The sequence below is a fragment of the Lutzomyia longipalpis genome, chromosome 4 (assembly GCF_024334085.1).
Source record: "Lutzomyia longipalpis isolate SR_M1_2022 chromosome 4, ASM2433408v1".
Lineage (NCBI taxonomy): Eukaryota > Metazoa > Arthropoda > Insecta > Diptera > Psychodidae > Lutzomyia > Lutzomyia longipalpis.
This window is the reverse complement of record NC_074710.1, coordinates 22,198,678-22,215,270: the sequence shown is the minus strand read 5'-3', so window position 1 is coordinate 22,215,270 and position 16,593 is coordinate 22,198,678. Positions and strand designations below refer to the sequence as shown.

The 16,593-nt window shown below is 32.1% G+C and overlaps 1 protein-coding gene across 2 annotated transcripts in view; it reads left to right on the top strand.

Moving 5' to 3' along the window:
- The window catches only part of LOC129794946 (uncharacterized), a 271,489-nt gene extending 259,357 nt beyond the window's left edge, over nucleotides 1–12,132 (top strand). For both annotated transcript variants that reach the window (XM_055835884.1, XM_055835883.1), the window contains 2 exons: nucleotides 4,516–4,694; nucleotides 6,526–12,132. In XM_055835884.1, the coding sequence (XP_055691859.1) occupies nucleotides 4,516–4,694; nucleotides 6,526–6,867 (521 nt within the window). In that variant the 3' untranslated portion in view covers nucleotides 6,868–12,132. The remainder of the gene's footprint in view (nucleotides 1–4,515; nucleotides 4,695–6,525) is intronic.
- The last annotated feature ends 4,461 nt before the right edge of the window (nucleotides 12,133–16,593 follow it).

The following is a 16,593-nucleotide window of genomic DNA, read 5'->3' as shown; positions in this document are numbered from 1 at the left end:
GAAACTTTCAAAATTTTCGGACTATTCTTTAAAAATATGTATTCGGGATCTTCTCTACATATAACGAATATTCTTTAAAGATTTTCCTTCACGAAAAAAGGCAATTTTCCACTTGTATTATATACTACCTACATTTCACTGTCTTCCGGTTATTTTCATGTTGTTAAAATGATTGAAGGGAGAATTTCCTCAAATCAAAAAAAAAAAGTTATAAATATCCAATTGTTTGATTTCTAAGGCAATTTTCTTAGATTTTTTTTTGTGTGGTCGCGGTGATTTTCTCAAACATGAAATCATTAATAATGGATTGAAATGTCTGCACATTGTCAATTCCAATAAGGATTTTTATTGATTCAATCCCCCACCCGTTGCCCCCAACATCATCACAAATGCCAGACAGAAGGAAGTTTGAGGGAAGTCCATCAACTTGACTTGTCGGAATTTTCTCCATAAAAGTTTATTGACTTTCTAAAAATATATATTAATAAGAAAAGGTTCAACTCAAATTGGAATTAAGGTCTTTTTCCTTGTATTTTAGGAAATGATTTTAAGAATATAGGAATGTTGGGAGATTAAATTTAATAATAATAAAATAGATTTTAAATTAGGTTCTTTAAATTAACTTGAAAAATTACCCAATTACCTGATTAGTTAATAATTTAAGTTATTTATTTTAATATTAAATAAACAGATTTTGATCAGAAATCAATACGATTATTCATTTAATTTAATTTCTTTGTGACTTAGTGACGTCCATAATCGAATTGATCGTTTAATCAATATCAGAAAAACCGTTTTTATCAAAATCGGATAAGCCATTTATATCTAATTCTAAATGGGCATATTTATCAACATCGGACAGGTAATTCTATCAAAATCGGACAATCTTTTTTTTATTATTAAAATCCAATATGCATTTTTAATCAATATTTTATAAAAAATCGATAGAGACCGTTTATACGAAAATCATAAAATACGTTTTTTATCAAAATCGAACAGATCATTCTTTTTTGGTTCAAATTATATTAACCATCCTAGGTAGATTCAACATAGAACGTTGTAAACATGACAGTGTATGATTAAAACGGATTATAACGACATAACTCCAAATATACGAATTTGATAATATCAAACTCATACGATTTTATCGATAGATTTCTCATTTCAGAGCAGAAACAATAATTAATGTTTCACAGAATATACTCTATGTGATGTAATAAAATCAATATAACTTTACAGAATTGACCGATTTTGATAAATATCAATTATAGCTTATTTATAAATAAAATACCAAATGTTAAAGAACAATTAAATAAAAAAAATGATAAAATTTCTTGATATAAAATTAAAAAAAAGAAATTAAGGTCCTTGATGGTCAAATAAACTTGTCATAGTGTCATTGCATCAATGAATAAGGGTTTGAACATTTGACCAGAGAGCATTAGGTATATACTCTCTGCAGAGAACACCACCCTCTCACCCACACCCCACTCTGCATGGCTTCAGGCAATTGGTTAGGTGAGAGGCGAGAGATGTTTTGGGGTGGACGAGATGTGTGTGATAATGAATCCATGGGGAAATATTAAGCTTCTGGGGGTTTCGTGTAAAATCAAACCACCATCTGGGGACACGGGAAATTCCCATTGCTCCCGGGTGAGCCGTCCCAGCCCATTTTCCAACCAAATCGCTTTGCCATGAGGACGATGGCAGCCGACGGAGATTGCATTTATCAAATATGAAGTCAGGGTAAACACCATTTTGCATCATCCACCAATATGATGGTCACTTCGGTCCCTCGTTCGACCATTTTAGTCTCCTCTATCCATACTCAATGCACAAATATTCGCCACACCACGACCATCCGGGGGGGACGATGGACTTTTTGATGTGCACCCCCCTTTGCCAATTTGGGGTTGTATATGTGAATCAAATGGAATATAGCGTGTGTGGGGAGGAGGATGGCGTGAGGGCGTTTCCGCATTGGGTTCGGTATGCTCTGTGTGCCAGCTCTCATGTGCAGTCAACTATGTCAAGGTGGCAAATAGAGTTAACATTTTGCAACTCTGCAACTTTCTCTTTTGTATCATCCTCCCCATTGATGCATCACCTATACTCAAGGGACGATGTGGGTGGGTTATACCATCAATGCACGCAATCCAATGTTTATTCTCTTATTTGTTTAATTTTCTGGGTAGGAATTGTTGTAAATAAAATTCCCACTGCGTCATAAAGTTTCTGCTTTTAAAAGATAGAGAGCAAGTTATTCCGTTAAAAACGACAAATTAATTGAATTTGATTGAATGGTTTTGAACGGAGTCATATTGGCTGAACGGTTCGAATCGTTCAAATAATTCGTGCACGAATGGTTTGTCCAGATTTTAATAAAAAAGAGTCCAAACCAAGATATTGGTTTGTTCAATGTTTATTCGGACATACCGGACATATATTAAATTCAATGGAGTAGGCCGACAGAAAATAAAATTGGACTGAATTTAATGTAAATAAGTTAGGTTAGAAATCCGAATATATTTTGGGCAAATTTTTATTTGATTTTAGTAAAAATGGTTAATTCGATTTTGACAAAAACGACCTGATTTCAATTGATTTTATTAAATAACCTGACCGATTTTGATAACAACGTGTTTGAGTTTCATAAAAATTTTCCGAAGAATTTTAAAAACAACAGTCTATCCGATTTTGATAAATAATGTCCTATTTGATTTAAAAAAAAATTATTGATGCGATTTTGATAAAAAACAACCTGAGAGATTTTATAAAATAACTTGTCCGATTTTGATAAAAAAGTCTTGTTTGGAACTTTATAAAAATTGCCTGTCAGATTTTGATAACATCGTCCGATTTTGATTTTTATAGCTCTGACTAATTTTCATAAAAAACAGTCTGATTTAGACAAGAATGGCCTGTCCGATTTTGACAAAAATTTCTTGTTTGTTCTTAATTGAAACACCTAGCTCTTTTCGATCAAAATACCCTTTCTGACTCTGATAAAAACGACCTGTTTTATTTTAATAGCCCTGAATGAATTCGATATAAACGGTTTATCCGATTTTGCTAAAACGGTCTGTTCGATTTTAATGAAAACAGTGTTAGGTTAATTTTAGTTAGAATAAAGCTATTTTAATAAAGAAAAACAGGTAAAAATTCTATCCCATCCAATGACTGGCTAAACTATGAAGACTTTATCTTTACAATTTGAAAACGGCTTGTCCGATTTAAAACAAATCGTTTTGTAGGCTGCAATAATCCGGCAATTAGAACATTTTAGCAACTACATTGACTTGTAGTTAACTACAGCTCTTTAGTAATTCTTCTGCTGTTTTTAACGTCATAATCAGAACCTATTTGTACTGGAGTTTAGAGTATGGGTTGGTTCAATCTACGATTAAACTTAATATCAGAGAGAAATTACAGTTTTATTAGGCCTGTAATGCAATTGCTCTCTGGCCTACTTTCTGCGTCAATTGTTTCTTCTCGTATAGAAGTTGTGGAGGGCTTTCGTAATATAATAACGTGGAGGCATTTTAAGGAATATGAATATATCAACCGAGTTCTTGATTCAAGTAAACAGACAATACCAATATTTTAATAATGGTTTTGAATTGTAACTGACAAATTTTTGAACTATCCCTTATCCTAGCAAATCTTTTGATGTCCTTATTTGTACCCTTGCAAAATTATCTCAACGCATCTGAAGACTAAGACTTTTTCTGTGTTGTGGTGATGCTTTTCAATGAAGGGAGAATACATAATTCATTTTCCGCAATAACATGTAATAGTTCTAGGTATGCCATCATAGATTGTTGTCTCATGTAAATAAACGTGGCACAATCATAAATTTGATTGTTATTGCTCCCCAGATATGCATTATGGGTTATGTTTTATGCATGTAAAGTACTTCAAAATTTGAGGCTCGCGTCCCTTCGAAGGGGTTAAAGGATTTAGGGGGGTGCGAGGTCTTTTTTCAAGGGGTTGTCACGCAAAAACAACTGGCGTTTCGTGCAATTATTTTTGAGCCAAGGGAAGAAATCAACCCTTCTACATTAGCACGGTGTTTGTGACATATCCTTTTTGTTTGCAATTTTCGATTGGAACTCCATTCAATGAAAACGAGCAACTTTAGAGGCTCGCTGAAAATCTCATACGCGCCATATAAATCAGTGTGGAAGACTATAAAACATTCTTTTTTAAAGGGTAATGCCAACGTTCTTCTTGGATTACGCTTTTTTTGCCCTGCATCCCTTCGTGTCTAACATGGAAGGGATTATCGGTCTTTTATGGACAACACTAAACTCCCTATGCCTGGTACTTTGATTTATTGAAGGAATGTCATGACGATAAATCCCCTTTTCGCCCTTTCGCTTGTCACACGACACCAAGAGAAGCAATTAAAAGTGTTTTGAAAAATTTACAGGGTGATGTGCGTTTAGGATCCTTTTAGGACGCTCTGAAGGATTTTATAATTGACGCCATATTTATTTTTTAAATTATTTTTAGGTCCTCCAACGGCTGTAGCGAGAAATGCCACCCCCGTTGCATATCCTGGATCACCACTCCATCTATCGGTTGAATTTTGTGCAAACCCACCGGCTTTTGCCGCTAGATGGCTACACGGGGATCGTGTTTACACACCTGGAAATCAATATGGAATTGATGTGCTTGCGTACGGCGTTATCGTAAGTATACGTGAACCAAGTACCTGTAATCAACACATAAAATATTTATCTTCCACCCTCCCCTCTCTGAGTCCTTTTGAGCTTCACACTTTGGCATTGTTTGAACAATTAACAACTTCTTATGCTAAGCTGTATGAACATGTTATTCCACAGTCAGGGAAGGTACATTATCCTGAATAACTATTTACTAAAGATTTTCCATTGTTTTTGCCACAATAAACAAACAAGTTTAATTCATTGACATTTAAATTGAAATTATATTTAAATGGTGATTTTAAAAATTCTAAAATTTCCCTAATATCCATGAAAATGTTCTAATTTTCTCTTTATCTCAAGAAAACTTTCATTTAAATTAATTAATTGAATATAAAGTAAAAACATTAAAAGCTTTTAAACTACTTTTCCAATTACCCAACTCTTTGAAATTGACCCAAAGTATCAAAAGCGTTAAGCTTGGGTTAATAAAATGATTGATTTTTGAAAGTCAAAGACTTAATTAATAATGTCCTGTGGGGCTAATTTATCAAATGAACTGAAAAATTGAAAATGTCATTCAATTTGAAATGAATACGACAAAATTGGAAATGAAACTTTTAGTTTTGTTCAACTGCGGGTTGAATTTGATTAATTTCAAGAGAAAATTTGAACTTAACTTCAAATATTTTTAACCCTTTGGAGGATTTTACTGGTTAAAGTGACCAATTCGACTTTTTTCAATCGCTAGAGAATTAAAAAATCTATTTAACATTTCGTGATAAATTGGAATGAAAGTAAACTTGGAAAAATATTTTATTTTGAGAGAAAATGAAGGTCAAACTTTTAAGGTTAGAAACCTCGATCCTCCAAGTGTTAACACCTAATTTTTTGAGGTTAAGATCGGCTGAAAATAGCAATAAGACAGTAAACTTATGAACTTTACCACTACGAGCGTTTATCAGGATAAAGAAGGCGCTGTTTGTTAATTTTATAGCAAATGCAAGCGAATGTTTGACATAATTTAAGAGTATTTTAAACGTAAAAATCATATTAAAAAAAAAAACGAGGAATGACTTTACACGTCGAAATCCAGGCAAATCTTTTTTAAAAGCCAGGCTTAAGCTTTTTACAGCAAACATTCAGTTTCTCAGGTTAGACTTGAATTTTTTTATGATCAGACTTTTAAGATTTTAAGGTTAGGATAGATGTAATTGAAGTTGAATACAATTTTAAATAAAACTCCTATTCAGACTTGAACATCTATACCCTGTTTAAAAAAATATATTTCAGTTTAAAAAACTTAAATTTGGTTAAAAAAAAATAAAGCTAGCCCCTTGTCTAACCTAATAAACAGAGCCTACTTTAAAATCCTAAGATCTTTGATCTAAAGTCTTGTTTCAGAAAACTTAAGACTGACTTAGGAAACTTATGCCGGACTTAGTTATGAATTTCAGTTATACGTTGAAATCAGGATAATATCAAAGGCCCGTTAGGTTAGGTTAGGTTAGAAATCCGGATAAATATTGGACAAACCAATAACTTAAGTTTAGCTTAAAAATCTTCTAGATCTATATTAAAAAAAATAGTCTTGTTTTAGAAAACTTAAGACTGATTTAGGAAACTAAAGCCTGATTTAAGAAGACTTAAAATTAGCCCTTAAACTTGCCAAAAAAACTTAAATTTCTACGTCGAAAACAGTACAATATTAGACACATTTTGACCCAAAAAAAGTTTAAATTGAAAAATACCCAAAAGGTTCATTTATGCGTCGAAATCAGCATGAGATCAGTCACAAAAGCTGAAACGTAGAGACGTTACAAACCCTCCTAATGAAACGTCTTCCTTATTTTCTTAGGACCTCCCAACGCCCTTCTGCAAAGAGGCCCGCCTAACGTACGTTCACATGCACGAACGCGTTCCAAGGACCTTTTACTTCGTTGTGTCGTCACCAGGCGGCGTGGCGGAAGCAATTTTCCGCGTGAACTTTACACTGAGGCACAAAACAATGTCCAATTCAGTGGATGACGGTGACGACGAGGAGCTCAGCGAGCCGGAAGAAATTCACTTTCCTGTTTTCGGTAGCACCAGCTGTCGTCCCAATCCCTCCACCATTCTCCTTCCACTCATCCTCCTACCCGTCCTCCTAGCCCACATCATCCACTCCCTACGCCCTGTACATACAACATACCCAACATAAATTCCTCCCCACTCACCCCTCACACTCATCCACATGTGCGATGTAAAAAGCTTCTCCTATATGCTACTTATTCACTAATTTTTTGTTTCCTTAAAAACACCCAAAAAAAAGCTTCAAAACATTTCTACTCTAAGATTATAACTTGTGTACATTTTTATGCCATCGTGGCATAGGCTTAAAAAATGAGAGAGAATGCAAAATGTTTCGCTATATAGATAGGATAAAAGGTGAAAAGTTCACCAAACCCTGTCTACTTTAACAAAACAAGATGAAAAAAAAATGCCAAAAAGTATATTAAACTCTATGCAATTAATACTCTTTAAACTTACCTCTATCCCTGTATTTTACCTATACCGTATCTAATTAAACTAGTCTATATTTAACTATCTCATAAGCTTCTGCAAAATCATCACACATTTTTTTCTAACAACTATCCTGTGGTTTCCAAAGGAAAACTGAAAATTAGGTTAAAAAAATGTTTAGAAAAAAATTTTCGTATTTTTTTTTGGTTTTAGAAAATTATCAATTCAAGCAATAGACTTTAAAAATAAGGGATGAAATATGGCTAGAAAGGAGATTTCTCAATGAATTTTCATGATTAGGCTTGATTTATCATTGGATGAAATTCAGTTGAAAGAGAATCTTAAGATTTCTTAAGAAAAACTTTAAAAAAAATTGTATTAAAATTTCAAGATTTCAAGCGATTTTCGAGGGTTTCTTGGTCGCTGAATTAGGCCGAATATTTGGTTTTCAGTCCTAAAACTACACAGATTGAAGAACAAAACTTTTAAAAAATCATTAAAGCCTAAGAAAAAGGTAAAATTCAACCCGGAAAGTTTAGTTAATTAATGCTAAAAAGTAGTAAACTGAAACCCAAAAAGAGACTAAATTAAAACCAAAAATTTCTAAATACGTTTTTGGATTTTTCCGGTTTTGAGTTGTTCGGTTTTTAGCAAAAGACGTTCATGTGAAGTTAAATATGCAGATCTTTGGAAATATTCGGATGATTAGCCTAAAAAACCAAAATATTTGTCAGATAAATACCCCTTGATTTAACCACATTCAGATTGACTTAAAAATCTAAGGTTTTGCTTAAGAAAAAATGAGGAAATCTTAATTTTCTATTGAGAAATCTTAAGAAAACTTATCAAAATTATAGAAAAAATTAAGAAATATTAAGAAGAAATATTGAGAAATCTTAAGTCTTTCTTAAAATATCCTAAGTCTGTCTGACTTGTGAATTTCACCCAATTATCACAAAGTATTTTTTTTTATTTATTTAGTTGAAATGCTTTTACTGCGTCTTCTGTTCAAAAATTCCGTGGCAATTGAACTGATTAATGCTAGCTGCTAATTACCAATAAAATCCTAATTCTTCATTGGAAGGATTTTCGGTTATAAAGCTCCTTTAAAATTAAATAAAAATTTTTTTTAGTTCAATTTTCATTTAGCCAAAAAAAAATAAAATAAACTCTCAGAAATGTTCTGAATATCATTATTTTCTAAACATCTAACTGCCATTGGAAACTGCCTAACAATGAAAACTATATCCTTGCTAGTCCTTGTACTGAAGCTCCCTCTATGAAAATTTATTCCTTTCCTGAAAGGAATAAAATAAAATTCAAAATGAAAAAAATGAAATTCCCAACGCAAATATTAGAAATAAAAAAAAAATATTACAGAGAACATTCCACAAATGTCTTGCTTTTGCACAATTCCCACAAAAAATGTCCTTCTTCACCATCTATAAACACGGTGGAATTTCACATAAAGGAATCCTTTCCCAGAGCTTTTTTCGCCCAAAAAAAAATTGCTCTTGAATATGAGAAAAAAGTGATTTTTCCCCTGTTTTATTGCTCACAGAGACATTCTCTTTGGTGCGATGAATTTCAGCTTTATTTTAAAAGTGAAAAAAAAATGTCTATTTGAGAGTCCTTTTTCCTGAAATTCATGTCACTGACTAAAACGTTACATATAGCTCTAAAAGTGCACATAATATGCAAAATCCATTAGACGGATACTTTATAAGAAGAAAAAAGAGAATTTTCCAAAAGAGTGTCCACTTTTGTTGCAACTTCAAAAGACTTGGTTCTGAGGCTTTAGGAACTTACTCGAATTAATATAGAATGAAGAACTAATAAAAAAATTAATGCGCAACGTGAAATAATGTGTAAAAAAAATTGAGAAAAATGTATGAAGAAAATTTCGAGGTGGAAAAGTTAAGTGTTAGGGAATAAGGGAAAGTAACATTTAAAATGTGACGTATAATTTTTTAGCAGTTTTATAAGAAGATGAAAAAATTGTATATGTACATTTGAGGAGTAAAAAAAAACCTACAATTATGTATAGAAAGACTTAGATGCCAAACAATAAGTGAAAAAAAAAATAAAACGAGGTGAGTATTGAATTTTTTGTGTATAAAAAGGAAAAAAAAAACTAATAATATTAATTAAAAAAATATATAATTAAATAAAATCGTTAACATTCGCAGCAAAGAAAGAAAACCCTTCGCGAAAATTAATTGAAAACTCATCGATTGAGAAACCGCCAATATGCGAAAAAAATCCCTTAAAACAAATAAGGGCGAACATCTCTAATATACAATTTAAGTTTACTGGCCTATCACCTTTAAGAGAAAAAAAATAGTCACTGTGTAAGTTAAAAGCAAGAAAAAAGAAGAAAAAACATGAAAACTTCATCACTATACCACAAATCAAACGGATTATTCCCAATATTTAAAGACCTAGAAAAGCATACAAAGAAAAAAATGTTTATGAAAATTTACTTAAATAGTTCACTGAGTATTCGTATATACAGAATGGAAAAGAAACTAAGAAAAAAAAAATGGATGAAATGTTGCCTAGTCGTTTAAACATTAAAGAAAAAACAATTTTCATTTTTAGCAAAATAAAAATTGTAATGAACGAGAGTTAATTATTTGTGTAAAAAAAAAGTCTCATGTAATGTAATGAGAATTAAAAAAAAATGTAAAACATTCTTTTTGAGTCAGGCTGTATTTCTGCTATGGTACCTCATTGTTGTAGCATGTGGACATGAATGAAAAAATGCGGAAAGTACCAGAGAAAAAAATTAGATTTAAACTAAAACTCTCTCCAACCCCCAACACGTTGTTACTTTCACTATCTTTTAACAAAAAAAATGCTTTCTTCTATATAGAAAAAATCCATCAACTTCTCTCATTCATACAGCACCTAAAGAAATCTTTTAAAAATCTATTTTCGTTAAATTTTAGTTAAGAGAATTTATAACGTATGGTTTTTAAAACTTTTTGTTTTTTTTTTATTTTAGTTTTACATAAAAATAATTAAAAGATTGTTTTAATTTTAATTAGGAAATACAAAACAGATATGATAAATTAAAAAAAAAACATAAAACATAAAAGAAAATAAGATAATCTAACTTTTTTTTTTAAAAATTTCTAAACTTTTACAATCTTATTTGATTTATAAAAAAAATTCATAAAATGGGATGAATCGGATCAATTTTCTTAAGTATTTTTAACATTAGATGTTTAAAGAAAGCCGTTAGTTTCGAATTCTTTATTTTCTTAATTTACAATTAATTTATGCAATAATGCCTATGAATAAACTATAGAAAATCCGTATAAGTAAATTATTCAAATTAACGGATAACTAACTATAAAAACTGAAAACTGGAAACTAAATTAAGAACCTGAAAAAAGCTTCTAAATTTATTTAAAAGGGAAATAAGTCTAGAAACCTTTTTAATTTTTTTAGGTTAGTTTTAAATAAAAAAAAAATAACCAAAAACTGTTGAGAATCCGTTTAAAGTTGCTTTTAAAGAAACTTCTAAAATTAGTTTAATGGAAAATAAGTCTAGAAATCGGAAAAATCGTTTAAACTTTATTTTAGGGTTTTATTTAAAAATAAAAGGAACCAAAATCTGTTACGAATCCCTTTAAAGTTGACTTTACAAATTAATTTTTCAACATTTTTAGTAACAACATAAATGGTCTCGATTTCTGTAAAATAAAATTTATCAAGGTAAGAAATAATTAACTAAAAATATCAAAACTGAAAATATCCGATTCATCCTAATATTAGGATTATCTAAATTAGGATCAATTTTCGAAACGACAAAACTTAGGTAATCAAAACTCCCAGATTTTATTTATTTTTATATAATTTTTAAATTTGTTTTTTTTTTAACAAAAAGAGTTGGTCCGATTCACCAATTTAGCAGTATTTAAATATTTAATAATAACTCATTTTAACGATTTTACTCATTTAAAAGCAATTCCAAAATTATTTTGGTTCAAGAACAGTTAGATTCGCAAATAAAAAAAAACCTTTAAGTATTAAACTTTTTATTTCCAAAATTATATATTTTTTAAGAAGATCTTTCCTAGATTTTTTAAATTCTTCCCTATATTAACGTTGTTTTACTTACAAACCTTTTATTTATATTTTCAAAAACTTTACAAAATAAAATAAAAATCATATTTAGTTACTAACGTTTTGTACAAAACCTCACTGTTTTTGATAATTCAACTTTATTTTCCAAATTAAATTCAAACCAAAATACAAAACAAATATATTAACCCATCTGTCTCTCCCTCTATCTCAACTTCATCATCAAATCATCCTCTTCAGAATACCCCGCGCGATCCCTCTTAGATAAATCACACAAAAAGGCCAAATTAAATTTATAAAACAAATTTTACAAGACGACACAATAAACGGTGCTAAATGTAACCCAAATAATGAAGATGAAAAAAAAAGAAAAACATTCTTTTAGGTGGAGGAAGAAGCTTGTAAGACGATTTAATTGGAAAATCTTATGAGAATGTTCTATTTAGCGAATAAGAGGAAACAATTTGGATAATTCGGTTATTTTTTTTGAAAACAAAAAACAAGTGGAATTAAGGAGAGAAAAATATATATAAAATATATATAAAAATGGAAGAAAATACCAACATCTGGCATTAAAATATGGAGTAAAAAAGGGACGAGGTAGAAGAAAAATTTTCAAATGAAAACGATGAGTAGCTTAAAAGTCATTATCAAAACCATCCATTAAGTAAATTTAAAATATATATAAAAAATGAACAAAAATTATGTATTTGAAGGAAGTTCCACCAAAAAAAAAACACGTATAAGAGGAAGACAAAAGGAAAAAAAAAACAAGAGGAAAAATATAGTTTATCAATGAGATTTATGTTAAATGTAATATCCTTAAAAATGTAAATTTATTATATAAAATAAAAATATAAAACAAATGAGACATATTCCAGAACTTTTTATTGCATTCATCCCTTCGTTTTGTCGCTCACAAAATTCCTCTGCTCTTCCTTCCTTCCCTCCGTGTGATAAACCACCGCAGAGTCCCCCAAAGATGGTGCGAGATGGCAAAATGAAGAGAATGATAAAAAATTACCCACTGTGGTGGATAAGAAGAAAAAAGTACTATACATATACAATGAAAAACAACCATACATATAAGGGGGTAGATGATGATATTTTTTGCAGTAATTTATAGAGAGAAAACATATACATATACGACAAAAGCTCTGCTACAGGGTGAGTACAATAAGGGGCTAATAACTAGTAGAATCTAAAAAGTAAAATCGGATTTTTTTTCCGTTTAGACCACACTTAATTAATTTCTCTATAAAATACATTTTATATTTTAAATAAAAAAAAGAATAAAATTAAAAGATAAAAAACATCAATGAATTAAAAATAAAATCATACTATATTTCATAACAATCCGCCTCAATTTAGAAAGAAAAATACTTCGTACATGCACAACGCAATGTTTTCATTTAGCATGCAAATAATAAGTTATTTAAATGAGAAAAGAGAGGGAAAATCACAGGAAATGCATTAAATACAAAGGATCCTTTCAACATTTGCAGTGGAAAATACGAATATGTGCAAAAAAAGTTGAAATATGAATGCAACAATAATTTTTCATTTAGATGAGAGATACACGGGACTCATTCACAGTATATCCTTTCACAAGGATACATCGTCAATTCCATGAATATTAAATTAATTTTTCAAGAGGTAAATATAAGCTGCGTGCAGGAGGGGTTTGGGACAATGAAATGAGAATTAACCCTTTAAGGATCGTAAGGAATCCAGCGGGGGAAATGACGCTAAAATAATTTTTGGTTACAGTCATGCTCGCGCAGTAGGACCGTCGTCAATAAGACTTCTCCGCGGTAGGACTGTTTCAGAAAAGGGAAATTTGCCTTCGCCGTGGGACAATTAGTACCCCCTGCTTTCCCAACTTAAAAAGTCTGATTTTTTTTTAATTTTTTGGTTTTTTTTGTCTTTTCTGATCCTGTAAGTCCTTGAGGATGTTCTAAAAATGTCCAGGAACCATAAAAACATAGTCCTGCATTCGTTTTGACTCAAATAATAAAAATTAACTAGCTAAAATTAAGCATTTTCAAAAACAAGCTATAGAACGTAAACGTTCCATTGGTTCTTAGGAGGTTAACAACGTTGGATAACCAAGAGAAGGTGGAAAGAATAGAAGAAAATTATGAGGAAATCTATTGGACAATCAGACAATACCAGGAATGAAAAGGAACTATTAGGGAGAACCGGGAATAACCAGGAGATATCAAGCTGAGCCAGTAGTCAGTCAGTACGAATCATGCAGAACCAAGAAAGAAAGAGGTAGGACCTAGCAATAAGTTATAGCGAATTTTCATTCCTCTGATGTTCTATATCAGTCGTTAAAATAATATTCAATCAAGCATGCCTAGGCAAGACTAGAACCTAACTTTGATTTGGTTGCAAAAGTTAATATAAAAATCTAACCCAAGAGTATAAGTTCGGAAGTGTAAGATGAAACAAACTAAAAAGTTCTAAATCTAAAGTTCTAAATCTTTACTCAGAACTTCAGAACTTGTGCATAGTCCTCGACGGGGTATGGTCCTCTGAACTATAAGTACATGCCTAATAAGATCGGACAAAATATTTCTTATCTTTGTAGATTTTACAACTCTGACGTAGAAACTTCTGAACATCTGACGCTCCCTTTAGCATCAGCACAGTCTTTAGGCTAACAATCATCCCGTGGCAAAGCTTAATTCATCCTATAATGTACTTACTTCATCATTACTCCAGCCAGTCTTTAAGATTTCCACTACATTTCTCTATTTCATGTCCAATAGAGCATTTCAAAAAAAAAATAAAGCGATTTTTTTATCTCCGTTTAAATTTTTCTACATATGTAGGTACAGCATACTACCCATTGTCCCCTCTTCAAGGCATATAGCAAAAACCTCACGTTTGGCTGCACGCACGAGTATTTTGTGGAGATTTTTCATGAGTTGTAACCGTATAAATCATCCTGCAAAATGGTAACAATTTATCTCTTTGGCGCGTCCGGGCGAGAGAGATTGGTGTGTGACACAAACGAGGCGGAAAATATGAAACAAAACGAGTAATTGGTCAAACGTGACGAATGCAACCAAGTATAGAGAACGATTTTTTCCACAACCACCACCACCGCCGCTATGTACAAAATTTCTGCCCAACGGCGAGTAAAGAGGCGGAAAAAAGTTGTGTATGGACTTGATGAAAATTAATTAGCTAAAGAGACCGAAGGCATCTTGTTTTAGCTAAAGTGGCTCAAGCACGATGGCAGATGATGGTCTTGCTTGGACGGAAGGAAGCAATTGATCGGAAATGACTTTATCCAATAAGAGCAAAAATTCCCTCTCTCAGTAAAATACTTTCTATACATCACCTTGTCCTCCCACTCTGCCAATACTCTGCTGCTTGCACGTGAGCTTTTGTTGACTTTCATGCTGTGCAGGAAGTTACATTTTTCACACTTGCATCTACTCAGCAGACGCCACTACTCATCTCCGCATTGTCACAGGTAGCAAAGACATTCAACCTTCCTTTTAGTCTAAGATGACAAGACGGGCGATCGAATTTAAATCATCTCGGACAGGTAAAAAGTTAAGAAAATTTCAAACACTTTAAAGTAAAGATTAAAGTAAAATATAGGCGTTGTAATTTGTTGAATCGATTTATTCAATTCGTTTTGTTTAACAAGAGGAATAGAGAATTTACATCTAGTTTACCTTTAAATATAGGCGTAGAAGAAAGAATAAATACAACTCCGACTAGTGGACACCGTGTGGGGCTGTATTCTCTAACAGTGAAAAACTCTCGTGATAAATTCCCGAAGACTTTTTGCAGGGGAAAAGTGAGGAAAACTTCACGTGAGCATGATCCTCTAAGAAAAATAATGCATCCTTGATAAACTCCCGTAAGATTTTCCCGGTTTTCAAAGCCTTTATGAGTTTATCACGGGAGTTTTTCACTCTTAGAGATTTTATGCCCTGATGAACTCTTCAGTAGCTTCACTCCAAATAAACTCCGTATATCCCAGATTTCTGCATGCATTCATTTTTATTATTTTTTTTGCGTTCATTTTATTTTTATGAAACTGAAGATGTGAAATCTTCAATTTTTCGTTGAGGTTGGCTCCTTCACTTCTCTGCTGCTCAAAAAGTCTCATTATACTTGAAGTCGATTTTTTTCCATCTCGTTTTCCCCAAAAACATTTCTTGTCAATTTCAGCATGTGTACTGGGTCGGGATATACTGAAATAGTTTTGGACAGACAATTCATATTTCCCCCAATCCTTGTACAAGTCAACCCCAAGTACCTTCATTGCAGAAAAATTCACAGGAGCTTCATCAAAAGTTACTCCCAAGATATTTACTCCAGCGTTCATCACTTCTTGGACAGTCTTTTCCAGAAGCCGTTTCTTTTGAAAGCGATCCAGTTTGCAAATTGGGAAGTAACCAACTGGGAGCTTCCATTAAAAATCAACAGACACTAGTATATGAGCTAGAACTTGTGTGGCTTTCGGTGAGCTATCTTCCTCATAGTAGGGTCTTCCATATGATTTCACTCCGGCATGAAGAACAGCTGCATATATACTTTTATGATTTCCTCAACCAGGCTTTAATTTGTTAATAAATTATATGTTTTTAAGTCAGGCCTTATTAGATTCTAAAGCTAGACCTAAACTTTTTTTAGACTAGGCTTAAAATCAAGCTATTATTATTAATAGATTAGCTAATACTGAATCAGAACTGATTCCGTCTTTGGATGATGTTTAAGTCCTAACCATAGGTTTTTGTAAAAAGACGGTGTTCGTTGTTTTTTCTCACTTGCGCCTTGTCAAATTGTATTGCGCTGTCACTGTCAAACAAGAAACGCGATTTCCATGTTTTTTAACCGCGTTTCTTGTTTGACAGTGACAGCAATACAATTTGACAAGGCGCAAGTGAGAAAAAACAACGAACACCGTCTTTTTACAAAAACCTATGGTTAGGCCTTTACGAACATGGGTGTGCAAAAACGGTTAGGAACTTATTTTGATCGTCTTCCAACATAGATCGGGACTGAGTTTAAACTTAGCATAGCCTAAACCTAAAAGATCTTGGAAGCTTACTATTATATGTGTGAGAGTCTCTCAGAGAGCAGTCAGCGTCAGTCGTCTTCAGATACTGTCAGAAACCGACAGCCATGGACTGCTCCAGATGACGTTTTACTTTCTCCGGCGTCCTTTTCCACTTGGCACTGAATTTGTTCTTTTTTCGCACTTTCTCCACTTTATTTTATGCACAAGTTCTTTCTTCGTCGCCACTTATGTTATGTTTGAGGAAAACACGCTGATGGGTTGGGGGCTAATTTAGACAAT